At 37.4% G+C, this 22,675-nt stretch overlaps 2 protein-coding genes across 4 annotated transcripts; both read left to right on the top strand.

Annotated features, from left to right (window-relative positions):
* Nucleotides 1-21: 21 nt before the first annotated feature.
* LOC140234771 (uncharacterized) lies at nt 22-4,247 on the top strand. 3 transcript variants are annotated; one of them, XM_072314808.1, is made up of 3 exons: nt 22-441; nt 562-2,450; nt 3,987-4,247. In XM_072314808.1, exons 2-3 carry the CDS (start codon nt 624-626, stop codon nt 4,146-4,148), a joined length of 1,989 nt encoding a protein of 662 aa, XP_072170909.1. In that variant the 5' UTR covers nt 22-441; nt 562-623; the 3' UTR covers nt 4,149-4,247. The 3 variants fall into 3 exon arrangements, with proteins under 3 accessions (XP_072170909.1, XP_072170908.1, XP_072170910.1); XM_072314807.1 differs by having other exon boundaries at nt 307-441; nt 673-2,450; XM_072314809.1 differs by lacking the exon at nt 22-441 and having other exon boundaries at nt 716-882; nt 1,083-2,450.
* Nucleotides 4,248-7,723: 3,476 nt separating this feature from the next.
* On the top strand, nt 7,724-21,845 carry LOC140235386 (sodium/glucose cotransporter 4-like). Its single transcript, XM_072315415.1, has 13 exons — nt 7,724-7,813; nt 10,898-10,972; nt 11,570-11,674; nt 12,912-13,016; nt 13,502-13,688; nt 14,426-14,646; nt 15,526-15,661; nt 16,116-16,223; nt 17,205-17,355; nt 17,669-17,837; nt 18,185-18,400; nt 19,516-19,642; nt 20,195-21,845. Exons 1-13 carry the CDS (start codon nt 7,724-7,726, stop codon nt 20,413-20,415), a joined length of 1,911 nt encoding a protein of 636 aa, XP_072171516.1. The 3' UTR covers nt 20,416-21,845.
* Nucleotides 21,846-22,675: the final 830 nt, after the last annotated feature.

Here is a 22,675-nt window from a genome sequence, read left to right as displayed (position 1 = left end):
TCCAAAAGGATCATCCTCGACTCCCTCATTTCGAACTATTTTTGTCAGCCCCATTTGAGCCACCATGCAGTAAACCCAACTTGCAAAAGCCCAAAGCTGTATCCGGTATTTGTGATGAACACAAACGATGTCCATTTGAGAGTGTTGCCAAGGATGCTGTGAAAGAATGTAAACAAAAGACAAGTGTTCTGGAAAATCAAGAAAAAATCATCAGTCAAAAGAGAAAACAAAATGAAGATTTAAGCTATGAAGTGAAGAAAATCAAGCAACAAGTAAAGTACCACAAAAAGCGCAATAGTGAGTTCGACACTAGACAGGAAGAAAAAAGTGAAAAAAGGATTGTTGAACTTGAGGAGGAGGTAGACAGACTGAAAACGGTCATTGTGGAACTGAGGCATGAAAACAAGGAACTCAGCAATGAGCTAGGACAGAGAAAGCCTGGTAAGATAGAGACTTACGATTATGAAAACAATTGTTACAATGATGCTACAAATAAGTGTGTGTTTGACCTCTTAGACAACCATGTTGCCACATCCAAAGTTTCCCCTGTCATAAATGCAGTGATTGAAAATCTTACTGAGCAAAAGTGCACCCGACTTCCTTCGAAATCAACCATTGAAAACATGAACATCCAGCGACTTGCTATAGCACAAGAGCAATTGTCTTCTACAGTCTCACAGCAACCCAACACTACACTGTACTCTGATGAAACTTCAAAGTTTGGCGAGAAAGTTATGGGATACCACATATCGGATGAAGATCAACGGTATTATGTCCTGGGCCTTCGTGATATACCAACAAAATCAGCCAGTGACACCCTCAGCACCTTCAAGGAACTGTTGCAGGATCTAGATGAAGCCACATTGTCTGCTTCAGATGCAGGTAAAAAAATCCTTGCAAATATTCGAAATACCATGTCTGACAGAGCGGCCACGGAGCTAAAATGGCACGAGCTTCTTCAAAAATACCGTTCTGATGTGCTACCAACAATACAGGAAAACTGGCAAAACTTGTCTGATGAGGAGAAGCAGCCCCTGGAAAACATAACATCATTTTTTTGTGGTCTGCACTCCCTTGTTCAGTACGCGGAAGTTTGTGAAAAGACGCTGGACTCTGTAGAAACAAGCCTCTTCGATGGAAAAGGAGCAGGAGCACTTGTGAAAGGCCTGGCCTTCAAAACAGAGGGAAATGGTGTACTGCGCCTTGTGAAAAATGCAAGTAAGGCCTTCGCCCGTGGAGGAAATGAACAATCAGGTGTGTATGGACCATTCAAACTCTTCACCAAGGAGTTTCTACAGGAGAACGGATTCAGCAAAGTCCCAATAGTCCCATTCCGAGGGAACCGATTTAATATAATGTTTTTCAATGCAGGCTTCATTTTCTTCTTGCACAAGCAAATGACATCTTTCCTCGACAGCTATGGGGCATCAAACAAGTTGCTGAAATGTGTAGAGGCAGATCTGAAGGAGCCCTTCTACCTCGCTGGGTGCAGAGCCTTAGGACTCATCAGCAAACATGTAACGGCTCCCTTATGGAGGATTCTGGAGGATAAGGCTGTGCACATCCTCGACTTGCCCCAAGTTTATAGTCGCATCCAGGAAACCTTAGGTAAGGGCACCGACAATCCCCAACAGTTCATCGATGGTCAGCTAAGTCCCTTCCAGGTAAGCAGTGATGCCGTTCTGGACAGCCTGACCAACGCTTCCGAGCATGATGGACTCACTTGCTCCATCCTGAAGAACCTCTTGCCTGCTTTGGCACAAGTCATGAAGTCCCATGCAGCCCATCTTGAAGTTGAGACAACAGATGATCAGCGGGCAAGTACGAAGAGTGTCGCCAAACATAACAAGTTTGCAGAAAGGGTTTTTGCTTACCTGGACCATCTCATGAGAGTAAGACCGAATGCTACTCTCCTTGGATTGGAAGCGACAATTATGTTCTCTCTCAACAAGACCAGTGAGTGGCTGAAGTCCTTGCCTGACCAAGAAGCCAAGAAGCTTATCAGCACAGCCAGAAAGCACTCGCGAAAGCTTAAGGCTCAATTCAAGGAGAGAGTTGAATCCATCCGGCAACAAAAAAGAGAGGCAATGAAAGAGAAAGAGAGAGAAAAGCAGAGGAGAGAGGAAAAAAGGCAAGCAGACTTGGAATTCTACACCCAGGAAATCCAATATTATGGCTTGTGGCAATCTGAGCGGGAGGTAGAGGAAATGGTCAACTCTTTTAGGTCTGACAACGACAAGGTGAAAGCGCTCAAATCCCAACTGAGGTTTCGTCAGCATGTATTGAGGCAGACAGCATCCAGGCCAGAAGTGTATAACTTCAGCAGCAAAGGCACGGCACACTCCTGGCAAACTCTGCAATCCAATGTGAAGGAACTCGTACGACAAGCCTTTACCCTCCCTCCACCATCAGTTGTCGATGAAGGAGTCCCGCTTCTTGTAGGTAGAAGGGTAAGCCTGGTGAAAGTTCCACTCCACTCCATTCCTGAAAAAAAGAAAGACTGAAAAGGAAATATGTTATTAGTAAATGCAATGTACATATTTCATTCATTTATATTACAATATGCATGCAACATGATTGAATGTAATGTCATTGTACAAGTAATATTAAATGCGAAATGAATTAACAACCTATTTCTTATAGGTAAATTACTTTTTGCAGCTGACCGGCATTTTGTCATTTTCTGTTTCTATGATTTGAGGCATGTACTGTATGCTTTATTTATCTATTAAGTAGTTTGAGTTGAATACTTTTTGTGTAATGTGTAGTGTGTAATATTATTTGATTTAGATTATTTTTTTCTTGACACTGACACCCTTCCACTCTTTACCCAAGGGTTCACTCGCAACCTACTTTGACCATAGCCGAAATTATGACATGACTCTAAGTTGCATGTATATGTTTTATATTGTATCATGTTACTTCAAAATATGTTTTGTTTTTGTTTTTATTTTACTTTGTTTGCATGATCATAACGTAATAAATACCATTTTCAACTTCAATAAACTTTTCTGACTTTCTTGGAAGACTGTTTGTGTTTTATTACATCAATGAAATCAACATATTTACAGGTAATTGTTACAGTGATTGAAAAGACATGAACAACACTCACGTCTGTTGAGAATGAGAAGGGCGTTAAGTTATCTTGAACACTATGAGTTTTGTGACAACTTAACGCCCTTATCATTCTCAACCGACGAACTATAGCAAATTCAATAAATACAAATAAATGGAAAAAAAATAACAATGAACTTTATTTTGTCAATTTTCTGTTTGTTTAGTTACACATGTATTTTAGTTATGGAATATTGGGCTGTGTGTGTTGGTGTGTATGACTTTTGAGCACAGGTGGTCCTTTATAGAAGTTCTTGTCTTCCTTTTCCTAATTATCCACACATGTCATCTCATGCAATGATACCATCTGCATTCAGTGACTCGACTAAAACTTGTTCTCAATTAAATGGTACTAATTTTTACAATATATGGCTGCCTGAAATGAAATTTATATCGGTGTATATGTGCACAGGGAAATAGACAAAATGTCTAAAGCTATACTAGGTGAAATTATTTCCATGTCTTGTCATGCCTCATAATATTATTTTGACCATTTATGATTTATTACTTAGCATTTGGTTTGTTTTTAGTTACCTTTACTTCATATTTGTTTTTATTATAATTTGCCTGGTATCAGCATAATAAATATATGTAGTGTGGAATAAGCATATTTAGCCAGTGAGCCAATTTAATTTTTTGTATCCAGTATCTCATTTTATCCGGTTGGGGAAAAAATAAAGGAAAACAAAAAAAAAATACAAACAACAATTTTTTACATTTTGTAACAATCTTTTATATCCAATTTAATAGTACAATTCAATATAATAGTACAATCAATGGCCCACTGTATTTGAATGCAAAAAAAAATATAATATATCTCATAAGAACAGAAGACTCAGCATTGTTCTCTGTTAAAATTCTGTCAATAACAGATTAACCACAAGTTCCAGGAAGGTGACTACAATGGCAAGGTGTTGAGCTGTGTGCCAGGGTACCCAGAATGGTTCAACGTAAAATATGACAATGATGACGCCATCTACTCCTGTAAACTAAATGAGGACTACAAGAACGGAGACATCAAAATTTTGTGCTAGTCACTGAACTTTGTAAAGCTAAAGGATTCTCAGCGAGAACTACCTACACAAAAAGTAGGTCATTTCATACATGAATCATTCATTCCATATAAGTTTTGAGCAAATTTTCATGATAATATGCCTATGATTCAATAATGATGCATTTTTAGAACTTTGTAACAAACATGATACAATATATATATTTTCTCGTTAGTATGGGGGGGGGGGAGGAGGTTGAATTCACTGCCAGCGATATGCCGATTTAAGCTCCGTTTTTTTGCTAGTTTTCAAGCAGAAATCGCAAGTAAATAACCAATTTAAGTGGATTTATGTTGTTTTGTAAGTATATTGTTCCATTTGAAGTGTTTCAAAGTAATTTTTTTCTCCGACAAAATAAGAAAAATGAAAATTTTATTTGTACTGTTTTGAACATTGTAGCCAGTGGAAGAAACGTGTGTGCGTGTATCGTATGTACCCGTTGGCGTAGCTAACTGATGTCTACACTTCATTGATTTTGTTATCATATCTTGTGCATGTTATTTGATTACTTCCATACTTTGTAGTTTTAATTAATATGCAAATATATGCATATTCACATAAATACATGTAAGGGGTAAAAACTTTACATTCACCAGGAAAGATTGTTTGGTAATGTTGTACTTTAAGTTCATTTACAATGATTAACGCAGCTACACGAAGCTTTGCTGTGTTCATTCGATTTGTCAAATCCAGTCCATGAATATGAAGGCTCAATATGTATGGAAATTTATGCAAATTTATGCATATTCACATAAATAAGTGGTAAAAAAGCTTTACATACACCTGACAAGATTATAAGGTAACTTTGTTACCATAAGTGAAATTCACAATTATTTGGCAAGCTTTGCTGTGGTCGTTTGATTTTTTTGTCTAAACTTTCCATGAATATTGATATGGCTCATTATTCATGGAAATTTATGCGCATTTATGCTCATTAAAATATTGTTGACAATCTTAATGTGATTGAAATGACAAAACATAGCTTGTTTGATGTAAATTAAAAGTAATTGACAATTGTTTTCAACACTTTAGAGATTATGGTTGATCCTAAAGAATAAGAAGCAAATTTTCTTCTGATTATGAATAATCGGAAGAAAATTACCTAAATTCAGCAAATTAAATATGCGCTAATTTGCATATTCAAGGATAAGATGAAAAAACCGTACTCTCAATGAAAAGATAATTGCGTAAGCTTCAAAACAAGTACAAACAAGCCATACTTTATACATCAAATTAAAAATCATTTGGGTATGCTACTTTCGGACTATGTAAATTAGACCTCTAATAAAAGTTTACTTAAGTAAAGTCCATCCAAAACTCGGAAGGAGTCAGAAGGAATAGGCCCCTATCTTTTTTCTTTTTTTTTCTGAATTCGTAATTTTCAGGCTTCAGGACTTTATGAATAACTGATGTTATTTTTGACCAAAAAAAAAAAAAAATTCATTCTCTGAGTACGGAATTGAGAGTCACGAAAAAGAAAAAGCGTCCGATGAAACGATCCACTCTCCTATCCTAGTAGAGTTTTTCTATGGTCTAATAGGTCTAACGTTAAGCAGTGTTTAGAATAGTGTCTAAACTACTGTCTAGATAAAAAATAGGCCCTACTACTACTAGACTAGACAGTGTTTACATAAAGTCTAGGTCCTACTCTGCTTCAAATCAGCGAACGTAATTCTCTATGTATGGGACTAATGGGAACATCACCTCGTCAATGAATGAAGAAAAGTTTTTATCAACGAGTTAATTGTTTCGAAAGACAAAAAATCAGACATTACAAAAATATAACCATTTCGGTGAGCATTTTAAACAGGAAAACATAGGACGTTACCTCGCTTGCACCGGATACTAGTATTATGACGTGTTGGACTTGCAGTGGTCGCACCAGAGCAACCGGCCACTTCGTTCAACGTCACCAACGCATTCTACACTGACGGACATGCTACCAAAGATCGTAGACGCAAAGATCGTGCTACGATCTTTGTACGATCTTTGATGCATGCTACCTCCACAGACGGAGATAATCAAATCAAACAGAGCTAAAGTTGGGGGGGGGGGGGGGGGGGGGAGGGGTCCTGTCCGATACCAAGAACAGTAAATAAAACTCTCCTCTCCCACAGGCAGCCTACTGCATATTAAATTTATTATGTAGGCATTAGGCAAGGAGGAGATAACCATAAAAGCACCTGTCACTACGTCAGGAACATTTCAAGAAGTTAGGGATTTAGACCTCAATATTATTTTGTTGTATGTGTCGAGAATAAAAAACAAACAAACAAACAAACAAACAAACAAACGAGTAGAAATATCTAGCTATATCGTCTGTCCTTACTTGACATGGCCATATAGATGTCGACAATTTATTGTTTAAACCCACGGCAAGCATTATCTCATTCAATTGTGGAAGGATTATTTTGAAGATGCAAATGAAAAGGTATGGTGGGGATAGACAGGAAGGAGGGAAATTTTTCCTTCTCTGTGGAGTGGAATTGTCTCTAAACAGATTTGATGCTCGTTCAAACAAGATGCACTTTTCTCTTCTTCTCTCCCCCCCCCCCCATAATCTATCTCTTTCTCTCTTTTCTTCTATGTAAGCGTGGTGTCGGCCAATACTTATTGGGATACTGTACACAAATATTTACTTTGTTTCAGTCTAATGTCATTTCTGCATTTCGTTCATGACATTCACATACATAACATAAGTACATATGGCGTAAAAATCTACAGAATATATGTGCAGTTTTAATACAAGTTGTGAAATACTTTTACTTGTAATTTAGCATTTTATACATATATATATATATATATATATATATATATATATATATATATATATATATATATATATATATGTATATTATACATATACATTATTTTGTATTGAGTTTGTAAGCCATATGGGGTGGGGGTTTTTTTTTTGTCTCCTTTTTTGGACTTACTGTACTTTTGTATTCAATTTTGTATGTACTGTATTTTGTATTGTTTTTTTATGCAGGGCCCCTTTGAAAATCAGTTTTTTTTTTTTTTAACTGGAAGGGCTACCCAGTGAAAATAAAACGGAATAAATAAAAAAAAAAAAAAAACAGAAGTGCGTGCATTAAACTCCAAGCGTCGAGATGGCGATGCTCGCGCGTCACCTTTTGAGATTTAAGGACAGGGAGGTACCCCTTGATCCTTCCTAATCAAACATTTTGAAAAACGTTGGTTTTGGACTCCACTTATCACCGTGCTTCTTCATCACCGAGAGATAATTGTTGAGATATTTTACCTTGACTATATCAACCCACTCAATTGACTACAGGGTATGTGTGTGTGTCTTATACATCGTATTATTGACTCTTGAGACGTGATAAGATATAAGCAAGTATAACAATCGACACAGATTGGATAATCACTGTATTCTACACTTGTTGGGAGCACAGGGTCGGACCATCTTGTCTTTTATACTGTGATGAGTATTATCTTTGGTTAGGGTACAGCTTGGCCGCCTGCTGCGTACGACCACTGAATCAAATATAACTGTATATAATTATTTTTGGAGTTTTCTCGCTATTTTTGCAATGGCGGATGAAGAGCCATCGGCATTGGTTGCCGTCGACATCGTCATCATCGTTCTCCACTTCCTCATCGTCTTCAGTCTCGGACTCTGGGTAAGTGTTTGGAATCTTCATTGATAGGATTATTTTCCATTGCACACAGTGTTTATTTTCTGTTTTGCTCTGGTTTCGGGGCATCAACACTATTATATAGAGAGAGCAGCTCAGAAATCGAGGAAATTAGCTGAATCCACAATATTTTTGTATGATTTTTATTCAAAATACACTGTTGCCAAAGCAATGCAATGCTTCAAAAAGAAGTCTTCTCTCTGGTTCTCTTGCTGTGATCTTGCTGTAGTCTTGATTGAGTAAACCCTATCGACTGACAGTCACTTCCAGCAAGAATGGAGGCATCGTTTCACTGAGCATTCGTTTGTCTAAACATTGATGGTGTCGACATTATTTGTCATTTTTCGTAACTTTTTGATCTTAAATTGGACAAGAGAGATAAAGAACCTGTTTTGCCTCAATAATTGGGTACGTGATGAAATAAAACTTCCAATATAAGAATCAAAGGGTGTCAGTCTTCATGTCACATGAAAATCGGCCTCAGCATGCAGTAAAGCATTGTTCAGAGGGAATTGGAGAATGGAGAATTTATCAGGGCCAGCTCACAATTTCACTTCAGTCAACACCCACCAAAATGTAGTGTTTTCCCTCTTTCATTTGTTTATCTAATTTGTCTATTTTCATTTTCAACAAAGAATATAAAGAGCGCAAACATATCAAAAGAGAGAGAGAGAGAGAGAGAGAGAGAGAGAGAGAGAGAGCAATATATATATAGCCATGGCAGGTGAAGATTTCTTGCTTGTTGTTTTCTCTATTTCTCCGATTGTCAAGAACGTAATGGTCAATAGGGCGTAATACTCTGTCCGATCAAATTTAGGATTTTGTTGTTGTTGTTGTTATTACAATGAACAAGTTTTTACATTCCACTCCAGGGGCCGCGAAACATGTTGTTGTTGTTTTTACCATTATTGTTGTTGATATTTTTATCATTATTGTTATTGATGCTGTTAGAGCCAAAGGTTGTTTGGGGTCGAAGCATGTAGGCCCAGCAACCCTTACCCCTGCACTCTCATGTTGCAGTGTGGAACAATAACATTACGTTGATAATAGCATCAACTCTTTAATACAGTATAATTATACTATTCGTCCATTCTCCTCAGAGCAGAGTTCATACCTGCCACATACACGCCTCCCTTAAATTCTTTCAGCACTACACATCGTACGAATCGCGATTACATTACTAATTAAGATAATTCAGTGCGTACAGACAGTCCATAGCTGCAATGCATTATCATTAAGATCCAGGGTGTAAACAGGTTCCGATCAAAGTTTATATCTGGCGAATCTCAGAAACGTACGCTGATATCCTTACTCAAGAAAAACAAAATGTAGAAATAAGGACAGCTCTATCTGTAGCTCGAATGGGAGTTAAACAAACTGGTTTCATGATCTCAATTGAGTTACGCTATTATCAATACCAGCGCGCACCTCCATGTAAATTAATGACTGTGGCAGTCAAGTTGATTTCTTCACCATCTTCATTAGTTCTTCTTTACCTATCCGTCATCTTGACGGGGCAACTGTGACTTTATTGACGCATCTTTCAAAGCTTTAAACATTGGGCACTGATTTCGAAAAGACTCGAGTTCGACTTCGAACTCGAGTTGATTTATTGCCATCCAGGACAACACAGAGTGCGAAAGTTGTTGTTGTTGTTGTTTTTTTTTTTTTTTTTTTAATGAACAAAAATACTAGTGGTCAGTAGGCAGGCTTCCACAACCACATACTATCGTGTCCACCCCGCCCCCTTAAAAAAAAAAAAAAAAAAAAAAAGTCACAAAGAATATCTCAGCCCTTGGGTTGCCAACAGGATAGCGAAGGTGTCACATTTTGAATTGCAACAAGACTACTGATGAGGCATTAGATATTTAAAGGGATTGTACAGTACTGGATGATGTGAGGATTCAGCTTACAACATTTTGCAAGATATTGAAACCACTCTATGAAAATTATGTTAAAGAGCATACAATTCTAAGGGGAATCAAAAGTTTATTTGATGAAAATCGGATTTGAAATGACTGAGATATCTAAAAACAAGGTAAAAAAGAGAGATCCTAATAAAAATCTTGGCCTTTCAATCTTGTTAGATTCACTTTTTTGGATATCTCAGCCATTTCAAGACCAATTTTCATCAAATAAACGTTGAATCCTTCTTGAAATTACATGTTGTTTCATATTTAATAAGAGGTTTCTCATTATCTCACCAAAAATGTTTTAAACCCGAATTCTCACCTCAACCAGTATACTGTATAGTCCCTTTAATAGCTAAACCATTTTAAAAGACCAGGGGCTTCCTTCATGCTAGTTTTCAGACCATCATTCTTTTGTTTTGTTTTATTTTGAGAATGATCTATTCTACCACTTTGGCTTCACTGTCTTCGCAAAGAGCAAATATTTATTCAGCCGAGCGATCCCTTTTGGTTGATTAGGTCTTTGTGCCTTGAGCTCTCTCATATTTTGGTTTGATTTTTTTTTTCTTTTTCGACAAGAGAGTAATGAGAGCAGCGTACAGATTTCCTTATCTCTCCTATAAATGGCATTCAAGCGTTGCCATCCAAGTCTCATCTGTGGTATATTTTCTGTCTTATTTTCATATAATATTAAACCCTGGATTCACCTAAGTATTTTTAGCATTTCTCGTGTACCGTCTCTCAACCAGTCGTTGTTGTAAATAGCCTGCATGGGGAGGTGCTAAAATGTCAACATTTTCCTTTCCTAAATTGAATAAGACGTTTTATCTCTGATCAAAACATAAAATAAAAACATGAAAATCATACCTTGTGCTCTGTTTTGGTTTTCTCCACTTATTTTCATGTCTTTTGGGAATCCGAAAATCTCCGAAAAAGTGTGCATTACAAATAGCACAAATTATACTGTAAGAGTGGTATATTTCTTTTCTTTAACAAAATTATCAGTGTTTGCAACTTATGATCTAAAATATATTTATAATCTATACCGTCTTTTCAAACCAGGAGGTTGCTCTGCTGTCACTGAACGCAAAGGTGATCTCTTTATAAATTTAATTTTTCCTATGGTTTTCATTCAGCATTTTCTCCTTATGCTACACAGGCATCATGGCGGGGTTCGGACAAAAACACAACAAGTGGATACTTTCTCGCAGGAAGGGATATGTCGTGGTGGCTGGTGAGATATATGATACATGTATTAGTATTTTCTACGCAACAATTTTTTTAAAGTACAGGTGGATAGGCCTATAATCATATGCAGGTTTATGGGTGCATGAGCATCACATTCAGAATACTGATAAAAAAATCTGTTCATACAGGAAATTATGTCCTGACTTGCCACTCCGAGTCGATTGTGACAGCATGGTGACGACGATGCAGTCACCGATTGCATCAAGTTCTTTACATTATCATAATAATAAACAACCAGAAACATTTTTTAGCCTTCTTTTCGGAGTTACATAATAGAGAGCTGAGCCCGAGTGGAAAGAAGAGAACCAAGCAATGTATATCCTTGACATGAATCTGATTACTTTTTCATAAAAACATAATTAACTTTAAAGATTAGGGGCCTATCTTACAGGTTCGATATTTCAAGATTGGGATATTAGTGACGTACAGTGAATAAGAGAGTCAAAATTGCACAATCACGAGTCACTTACGTCCTTCTTTAACAGTGATTTGCCTTTTACCAACAAGCTTTTTAAAAGACATTTGAACTTATTTGATTGGCCATTACAAAAAAGAAAAACCAACAACAACAACATATTTTCAGGTCGGTCTATCGCTGTATGTGAGTAACATCGGAAGTAGTTCATTCATCGGCCTGGCCGGGTCAGCCGCAGCTTCCGGCTATGCAGTCATCGCCTACGAATTCCAGGTCAGTGATGTTACGAGACAAGTCAATAAATTTTGCCAACACCTGGTGAGAAGTTAATGACATGAAAATACATTGATCATCAAACTTCTATATGATATCTTCGGTTCCAGCATAAGGTATCAAGAGAAGTAGTAATGTACTCACCATAACAAAGTGAAACTGTTCCTCGCGTAGCAATATTGAAATATAGATTACAGCCTGTTTTGCAGCGTTCATAATTTATCATCTTCCGAACATCGATAATTGTCTGCTTTGTATACTGTCACTTAGGCAGTGACTGAGTGACGAATAATCGCATCGTCGTGCTCATTTGAACATCATTGATATATTGTCATTAATAATGATAATAGTAATGATGATAATAATAATAGTGATAATAATAATGATGATAATAATAATAAGAAGATTCTTATCATTATTAGTACTGTTATTATCATTATTATTATTGTTATCATCATTATCGTCATTTCGTAATATACTAATATGATAATGATTTTAATTATTGTAACTAGGCCTATGAAAGAATTACTAATATTATCATCATCATCGTCATCATCATTACTTATGTATTCATTCTTTTTTCATGGCGACATTGTGTTCATGAAACTCCTGTACTTTGTTTCTTTTGAATGCTTAAATGAATTTGATGCAGTGTAACATGCCGTGTTTTTTTTATTTCAACCAAACTTCCAGGGGATATTCTGCCTTCTTCTACTTGGGTTCATATTCGTTCCTGTATACTTTGCTTCTGGGGTACGTATCTCGAGGCTAGTTCATGAAAGATATAAAGCGGTATACGATGTTGGATGAACTGTCAAATGATTCACACTGTTTTAGCGAGTGTCCGCTCAACGTAATTTCATCGTTTTTGAGATCTACGAGAGTAACTTGAGTTTCATTTCGTACAAGGGTTGTGTCACAGTCCCCCAATGATAATGCATTCATTCATTCGTTCATGAATCGGTTTCATGATGATCGTTAACTGCAATTTGGTTTTACAATGTAGCAAAAGGTACAGTGAATGGCAACATTTCTTGTGATCCTGCAAGTATCGTAAATGATCTCGCTATCTTTAACGTTCCTCCCCTGACATGGTCTATTCAATTCTCATTCTCGACAAAAATGACAATATGCAACCAACATTTCAGTTTAAACTCTATACACGAAATGTTCATGGTGATAGTGGTCTACAGTGCTTAGAATTCTAAATGAATGATTTTGGTGTATGTTTTTTCAGATCACAACCGTCCCGGAATATCTGAAGTTGCGTTTTGGTGGAGAGCGCCTCCAAGTGGGCATATCCGTGATCAACCTATTCCTGCTCGTCCTAGCCTCATTGTCGGCAAGTTCAAAGAAGATGAAACATGGTTTAACTTTCAAGTTTAGGTATCAATGGTTGAGCGATTCGTGCTCGTTTCAGTCGCATTTTCAGTTAGATGTGTAGAACAGTCTTTACTTTTCGGTAAGGTATAATCAGTGAACATAATCATCCTCTTCTCTTCCCAGATCATTCCCAAGCGCGAACTAATTAAACGAAAGCCCGAGAACCATGCTAAATACTATAGGTACTATACCATAGTATGGTGAAAGGCATTAAATATCTTAATTCATTTTGAAGTACTGATAATGTGAGACTATTATATCCGATACGACTGTGCTCCCGCAGGATCGTTTAGTCCTGGAAGACTTTTCTTCTTCCAGTCAATTTGCATAATTTACCATTTTTCACCAACACACTTTGAGGAGGGCGCATGACATTTTGAACGTCGATTACATTTTTTTTTTCTTTTTTCTTTACACTGACTTTCTCTTTCCTTGGTCCAACAGGCTGAGATGTATGCTGGCTCAATCATCATCCGAGAGACCCTTGGATGGAACATCTACCTCTCGACCATCCTCCTGCTGGCTCTGACAGCCATCTACACGGTGGCCGGAGGGCTGAAAGCCGTCATCTACACGGACGCACTGCAGACAGTGGTTATGATCACCGGAGCATTCATCTTAATGGGCATCGGTTAGTGTTAGGCTCCATGTAATATACTCGTCAGACCAAAAGAACAACTTATTCTCCCGTTCATTGTGACGTTTGCTCTCATCTTCTTTGAAAGTTGGGATCTGAGGGAAGAGGAAAAGGGATGTGGGATGGGGGCGTGACGGAGGAATAGGATCGTTATCACGAATTAAGGATGAGACGTGATTGGGAATAGGGGCGTGACGGCGCGGGATCGGAGAACCGAGCCGGGATTTTTTTTTTCATGTTTACTATGCATACTTTGCAGCTCATAAAGATGATGAAGGCGTGGTTACCATTTAGTTACTACCCGCGGGTACCTCTTCTCCTCTATCAACGGCATCCATTATAGATAAAGTGATTGTTATTAGGTGGTGACGAGATTGTGGTTTGCATATCAAATCGAAGTGTCTTTCCTATGTCTGCCTGACGATTCCGCGGCACACTCAACGTTCAAAATTACTTGACGCATCATTTAATGTTTGTTAGTAGTTAATGCAGTAATGTTCTTATCAATAGTACCTCTTCATGAGCTTGGAATACCCATTTCTAAATAGGACTGGTGTCACGCTTGTTTGAATATTTCTGTATTTATATTATCTCTCTCTCTTGGCTACAAGAAATGGGAGATCTTCTTTAAGTACAAAAAATGAACACAGTTTTTGATATTCACTGATGTTGACATATGAGTGAATCGTCTTCTCATAAGTTTAATATGCAAATCATTTTCCATATGCTAGGATTGAACGAAATCGGAGGTTTGGACCAACTTTATATCAAGTACATGACAGCCATACCCAACACTACCGCCATCTACGGGAACACCTCCTGCGGCATACCGACCCCCGACGCTTTCCACATTTTTCGCGACGCACGCGCCACCAACCCGAACGCTCTACCCTGGCCTGGAGTGGTGATGGGGATTTTCCTGCTCTCCGCCTGGTATTTCTGTACCAATCAGGTGAATAAGAGATCTGAAGAACGTCCTCCCCTCATATGAAGTAATTTATCATCACCATCAAAATAACAAGCGACATCGCATGCATCTGATGAGACATAGGCCTTCCCTGCAAACATAATTCTTATATACAGGTATGATGGTGTCAACCAGCTTGTATTCGCAGTGTCTCAGATATACAAATTAACTTTTAAAGTAATATTTCAAACGCATGACTTCTAAAACAAAGTGTATTCGACACTGCAATAAAGAGAAATACATAGAAATGCATTGCCATTGCAGTTAGTAAAACACGGACGGCTAAAACAACTTATATTACAATGTCATATGCAATAATTATGATTTCAGATGGTTCTCACTGGTGTCATTTGCTTTGCAGTCGATATGATCCTAGAAGAGTTTTTATGAAATAGGATATCGTGGATTTTGCCGTTTCATCAGAGGGGCTGTGTTAAACATTAAACGTAATGTTCCAAAGTGACGACTTTTGCCCATAAATGCTAAAATAGAGCGATTGTCAGATGGAATACAGGGACAAAAAGAAAAGAACGAACGAGGTAACGGGAGAAAGAGAGGGATTGTTAAATTGAGAACACAACTATTGGTTATAAGAAACGAGAAGACAGCAGCGCCAGTCATTGCTTGCCAAGGGATCTTTAATAGAGAAAAATATGATGATCACTCGTGAAATTGCATAATATATAATATGTAATATAACATATAATGTATAATATATAATATATGTTATATAATATATAATATACGATACATGATATATAATATATAATATATAATATATAATATCTAATATAATATATAATATATAATATATAATATATAATATATAATATGTAATGTTTCCGGTGACGTTTGCTTCTGCAGGTGATCGTCCAGCGAACGTTGGCGGCGGCAGACGTGTCTGAAGCCAAGGCTGGTACCATTCTGGCGGGATACTGTAAAATCCTACCCTTCTTCCTTATGATCATCCCTGGGATGATTAGTAGATCGCTGTGGCCTGGTAAGCTACCCAAACAAAGCTTCATTGAAGTTACCTTGAAATAGGGAATAAATGAGGAAAATATATTATATATAAGTCTGTCCTTTCGCGTGTGATTACAGCAAGTTTAGGAATAAAAATATCATGTTTGCCCGTTGTAGCCATCACACAGCGAGAGGGCCTTGTCAAAAGGCTATCGAAAGTGTGACATCAGTGAATGTGATCCTATTGGATGGCAATACATTGTATTTTGTTATGTTCCCCGGGATAGAAGAGCCTAACTCATTTAACTTGCGCACACAACAAAAGAAAAGACCTGAAACTATAATAACAATATTGATGTTCGTCCTTTACACGGTGTATAGTGGAAAGCAGTTTCACTAATACCATTATTTTTTTTTTAGTACACACTGTACTAGTATATAGTTAGGTACACGCCCTCAACGTGGAATTTATTTGCATATCTGTGTTTCAGATGAGGTGGCGTGTGTCGAGCCAGATATCTGTGAAAACGTTTGCAGCAACCAATACGGATGTTCCAATATTGCTTACCCGAGGATGTTGATATATCTCATGCCTCCAGGTGAGTGATACAGGATGAGTTGGTAGCAATAGAAAGTCATGTCCAGTTTGTTGTTGTTGTTGTTGTTTTTTTTTGTTTTTTTTTTTTGGTGTGAGTGAGTGTGTGTGTGTGTGTGTGTGTGTTTGAATTCTTACGGTCCCTCTCTTACATACAATATACCTATAAGGATATTGTTTGAGTGATGATAGTGACATCTATATCCATGACAACATCAATATATAGATATATTCTAATATAACGCAGTACTGACGATTTATTTTTGTGTGAAATCGATCGTTTATCAGATATATTATTATAGTAACGTCCAGTCCAACTCAACATTCCTTTTTCTTGTTTCACACACAACAGCAGTTCATCTTTTTGATATAGAAAAAGACAATACAGGCTATCATCTTACCAACGTTGAATCGACTTCCATTATTGGTACTTGCATTGGGAAAACTGCATTATAGCGACTTTGAAACACAACAGCAAACAAACCAACAATAGCATTTAAACATGCTAATTATTAGTATCCTTCTGATGGCCTGCATAACAAGATCAAGCTGCTGGTGTGTAACTCACCTTTGAGCGTTGGATATAAGAGATCATACACTAAATGTCGTTTACTTTGCTTTTAGTGGGACCCTCCATTTCCATTCCATTCCATTCCTTGCATTATGCATATGTGTATACCTTAAAAAATAAATGAATTTATGTTGTTACTCGTGATCACATGTATTTTGTTAATTTACGTTTTTGAAATTATTACAAATATGTTTTGTCAATGCATTGCGCATAATTTTCCTTATTTATTTAATGGAAATGAAAAGTAAAGTTGAATTGAATTGAAAGTTGACGTGAGGGGATTAACCTCCGAGCAAATTATCATGGTTTAAACACTTAGATTCAGTAATAGAAAGTCATTATGACATCAAATCTACAAGGATATCTGTGATGATCACTCTAAATATCTCGCTTGTTCTCTCTTCTCTCTTTCAGGTTTAAAAGGTCTTATGTTGGCAGCCATGCTTGCTGCGCTCATGAGTTCCCTAACGTCCATATTCAACAGCGCAAGTTCCATGTTCGTGATCGACGTTTGGCTCAAGGTCCGACCGACGTCCACGGAACTGGAACTTGTAGTGGCGGGAAAGTAAGGTGGATTCAGTGCTCTGTGTAGTAAACTATCTCAAACACTTTCAGATTTGTTCAAGGTCTTTTCCATGGTGATTAGAACACCATGGCAATTCAATTCTGCATCCCACAGTTCAAAATCATGATAACTTTAGATTCAACTAGTACAATTATCATCAACATTAAAATGCGAATTTCGTGAAAAAAAAAAAGAAGCAGGGTTTCTTGTTACCCTCGTTTGATAATCAAGAGCTTTCCTTTCATATCACAAAGCCCCCACCAATCCACGACTTCATAGCATTTCGTTTTAACTCTCTTTTTTCCCCCATGAGGTTATGTACTCTAATATTGGTGGTGATCAGTGTCCTGTGGCTTCCGGTCATCGAGGCCTTTGGGTCCGGCGAGCTCTTCGTCTACATCCAGTCCATCTCGTCATATTTCTCACCAACCATGTTCGCTCTGTACACGACCGCCATCTTGTCAGAACGAATCAACGAAACGGTGGGTCACGTGATATTGCACGTCACTATTGCTGGCCGTCTAACTTTGTGGACACATATCGAGTACTAGTAATCATTCTAAGATGATTTAACATTCAAAAGTTTCGAAACGGACCCTATTTCATTGAAAGAAAACATCTCTATCCCTATATTGTCGTATCAATAGAGCAAAGATATCAATACCCCCTATCTATTATTAACCTGCCTCCTTCTTATTACAGAGTCCTTAATTGGAAATGATTTTGTCACCCCCTCACACACACTAAAAAACAAACAAAAAACAAACAAACAAACAAACAAAAATGACTGACTGAAAAGATTTCTTGTTACTCTTCCATATGTGTATAGGGGGCTTTCTACGGAATCATCTGCGGATTCCTGATTGGTCTGACGCGGGCGATGCTCGACATCGTGTACGGGGTCCCTCCCTGTGGCGAGGAGGACTTGCGGCCCGGATTGGTGAAGAATTTCCACTATCTTCATTTCGCCTGTTTCCTATATGGCGCCACTCTCGTCTGTATTGTAGTCATCAGTCTGCTGTCCAAACCAATCCCGTCCATTAAGGTAAGAACTTTCGAGTTCTATTCTTTTATTTCCGGTAGATTTTCAAGCTTTCGTTCTCTTTTGTGTATGCTTCGTCGACCGTGATACCATAATTATTATCTATCTCTATCATCTGCCCGCCTATTGCAGCAACACAGCCACACACACAAAGATACTTTTCATAAAATAGATAGATAGATAGATAAATAAATAGATAGATAGATAGATAGATAGATAGATAAATAAATAAATAAATAAATAAATAAAAGATAGATAGATAGATAGATAGATTGACAGATAGATAAAAGAATTTATGGTGTACGTACAGATTGAATATTTCCTGTACGTCGCAGTATTCTATTTCCCATGATTTTTATTGTCCACTTGCACTAATTGCTTTTCTGCTTTCAGTAATGTGTACGCATTTAATGGAAAGAAAGAAAAAAAAAATTGTGAAACTATTTTTTTTTTCGCAGCCAGTGGGGGAAGATCAATCATGTGAAAATTCCTATACCTTATACGGAAATCAGTAACAGTTCTGTCGTCATTTGAGGAAAAACAAACAAAACTGCCTCTGCTGAGAAACCCAGTCATGTTACTTCCGATTCTCGTTACCACTGCATTTACTTGAATAAATGACAATGAAAGGATGGCAATCATCGTGTAGAGCTCCTTTATACATATACATGTTATTTATATGTTTGTATATTTCCCTTATTTACTCAAAGCCCATACATAACTGCTTATGATGGCAGTCTCCTGTAAGATTCAAATATCAATTCCAAGAGATTCATGACATGATTACACGGACGTTGTTATCAATATAATTTGACAGGAATATATCAATACTGGTTTATCATTTCGTTAAATCATATTGTATTTCATGTATACCTAGTACATGCACTTAGTTGTTATCAATATGATTTGACAGGAATATATCAATATTGGTTTATCATTTCGTGAAATCATATTGTATTTTATATAACCTAGTACTAAGTTAATTATCTACTGTATGTCATACTGTGTAATAAATGTTATGTATTATCTTGTTCGTATTGAAAAAAATAGAAATAAAACAATAAACCAAACCAAACTAATCAAATACCATGCATGTCATCTTCACATTTTCCATATAGCTTGTCCGTCTCACGTGGTGGTCCAAACACATCCAGCTTCCGCGGGAACCAATGTCAGAGAAACAAGCTTTGAAGGACAAGGAAAATGAGGCAATCAAGATCGAAAAAATGAAAGAAATTGCTGAGCGTGAGTATACTTATACATCGCATGATTTAAAATCAGCTTGCCGATTGCCTTCGCCAGCTTGGTATATCTAGCTGGTAGACCGGAGCGTCTCGATGGTCCTGATATGCCTATAATATGCAACCAGTGTTTATTGTGTAAATACGAAAGTATAAAAGGTTGTGATTGGAACCAAAGTATAGGCTGCATGTAAAATATATCTCTTTGAATTACCCTTTTGCTACTAGTCCAGTATTTAAACCCTCGCCTCCTATGTACAGTGAATCTGTACGGGTTTGATAATGCACTCGGTTCCCGATTACTGATCTGCCGTTTACCTCATGATAAACAAGTAGATATTCCAGCTATCGGGGAAGATGCACGAGTATAAGGAACATACTGTCAGTACTTCACCAATAATGTAATTTCGACATCATGATTACCATGGCGAGTCATCCTCTCCTTTTAACCCTCAAAATATTTAACTGAAAGTACGGCAACATTAACAATGACTGCGACAATTCAATTCATCCTTATTTTGCTCATTACTTTGTACTCGTTTTTTGGCGGGAACAGAAGCGGCAAAGAGGACGAGCTTCTTGGGAAAGACGTGGAACTTCCTCTGCAGCATCGACACATCCGTGCCCGATGTCGAGCCCCTGAGCGAGGAGGAAAAGAGGGCGTTGGAGAGGAAGATGACATCGATAGTAGAGAGGCCCCTCATCATGAAGATCGTGGCGTGGAACGGTGTTCTCCTGGCTGGAGTTGGCGTGTTTTTATTCGCGTTCTACGGTTAGAGGACAGTGTGTTGATGAATTCATGTGGGGACTTTCCATGAAAGGCGCAAGGAAGTGAAGCTGTCAGTGCTGCAAAACCGGTCATTCCTGATTTCAGAAGAACCAATAAATATACGAAAAGAAGGAAAAGGGGAAAGCCAAGTCTCCTCTATAACTTGAGATTCCATTGGCCTACTGAGAATGTGTACATTCAATATGTTTGTATATGCAGGCGATGAATGATATCATTGCGTACCAAATAAAAATAATTGTTGCGGGAGAACTTAATACATTCTTCAGTTCTAGAGAAGATACATTGAATGAAATAATTGAACATTTCGCTCCCAGTTGTGTCATGTGCAACGAAAGACAAAGACTTTATTAGTCATTATTTCCACTAATATAGTGTACATATATTTCTGTGAGTATATGAAAGGGTATGACACTCTTTTTCATTGAAATTCAGACAAACCCTGCCAGAATTTGGCTTGCTTCCATTGTGAAGTTACTACAATGTTAGAGTCTCATTTGTTGGTTTTCGTAACATTATCTTCACGGCTGTGCTTGTAAAGAACGGAATAACTACCTACTGTATATCAATTGATCAGAGATTACAAGTGTATTTTTCCTTGATTCAAGTTTTGATACCAGAAGCCAACACACACCATAGAAAACGCACACCAAATTTTCAATAATTCTGTACGGTTTCTGCCAAAATGAGCATTAAAAAATACGATATGGTGTGAATGAACGGTTGGAAACAACTTATGACTATAGCACAACAAGAAGCACTTACTCATCGTTGCGATGTATGTGATAAAAACGGTAGCTACTTTCACGATGAATTTATTATCCTATTATGGTGTGTGAAATCAGCCGTGTGCGCTCTAATGTTGTTGCAGTATGATGAAATCAATAGATGTTTCATAATAAATGATTCCAATTACTGCGCGTTTATTCTCTTTGTCGACCAATCTGGGAGTTTGAGAGTGCAAACAGTAATAAGACGACGAACTAACATAGCCTTGTACAGCAAATGCAATGGTGTACATAACATTACTTTGATGGAATTCGTATTGGACAAAAATGTGTCTTTGGTATGCAGAGTATCACATCAGCCATCATGATTTCCAAAGGAATCAAGGCAGTTCAGGGGTAAATACACAACGTACTACCCTTTGCTTGCAGCAGGTGCATAATAAATTGAACAAACCAGTGAGGTAGGGCCTACTATACACGAATGTATTTTTATTCCCCTCACGCACTGTACCTTGTACAACTATCACCAAGGAGCCTATAGCACCTTCTTGGTGTCACTTACAAACGTTGAATTCAATCATGCTACATACGTATCTACATTTGAAGCGAATTATGCAACACACTGTAGCTCATTTGCACAATAGCTAACCATTGATATGGTTACATCATCTTGACGGCTGTATGCAGGGAAGGGGGGGGGGGTTGTAACCTGGATTACTGGTACTGACAAGAATGATTTTATTTTGAATGTAACGATGCAGTTGGGGAATTGCGAGTTAACGTCATTACCAGGTCTATTTTGCATATCGTTGTTACTTATACTGTGTGTATTGCTTTTATGAAACCATGTAAAACTTGTGAAACGAACATTCCAAAACTGTTTACGTGTACCAAACAATAGTATATTTCACTGAAACTGCCATTTCACAGTGTGATTTATTTGATCTTGTTCAAAGTCAGCTTTACTTGTCTGCATCTTGCAAGCTTATGTCAGGTAAGCACCCACAAACGGAGGTAGTGTCTCCTGCACTCAAATACACGAACAGACAGAAGAACAGATATGATGACCAACATACCTACAATCACGCACAGAAATACAGTACATACATTTTAGCCCTTAACCATGGTACAGTATGTATATTCCAGTACAATATACATGTATAGACCTACAGTACATCGGGAAGTCAAAAAAAGAAGAAAAAAGAAGAAAAAAGAAGAAAAAAGAATGTTGTAATTTTGATGCATCAGCCAATAAAATTTTATGGAACATGTGACTTTAGCAGGGGACTTCAAACATGTTATATTCTGACCGTGTAGCATGAATGTGTCAAAGCAATGATCTACCGTATTTACAAAGTACAATGTACAGTTGTACTTACAATTTGCACTCAATTTGACTTGATATACAATTCATTGAAGTGCAATGGCATTAATGTGTCCTTTGTTGCACCCAAGTGTGCATTTCTGCTGCAGTTTGCAGCCATGTGTAACACACATCAAAGCACAAACACTAAACACACAC

This window comes from Diadema setosum, chromosome 11 (assembly GCF_964275005.1).
Source record: "Diadema setosum chromosome 11, eeDiaSeto1, whole genome shotgun sequence".
In the NCBI taxonomy this organism is placed as follows: domain Eukaryota; kingdom Metazoa; phylum Echinodermata; class Echinoidea; order Diadematoida; family Diadematidae; genus Diadema; species Diadema setosum.
This window is presented reverse-complemented; position numbering and strand designations above follow the sequence as displayed.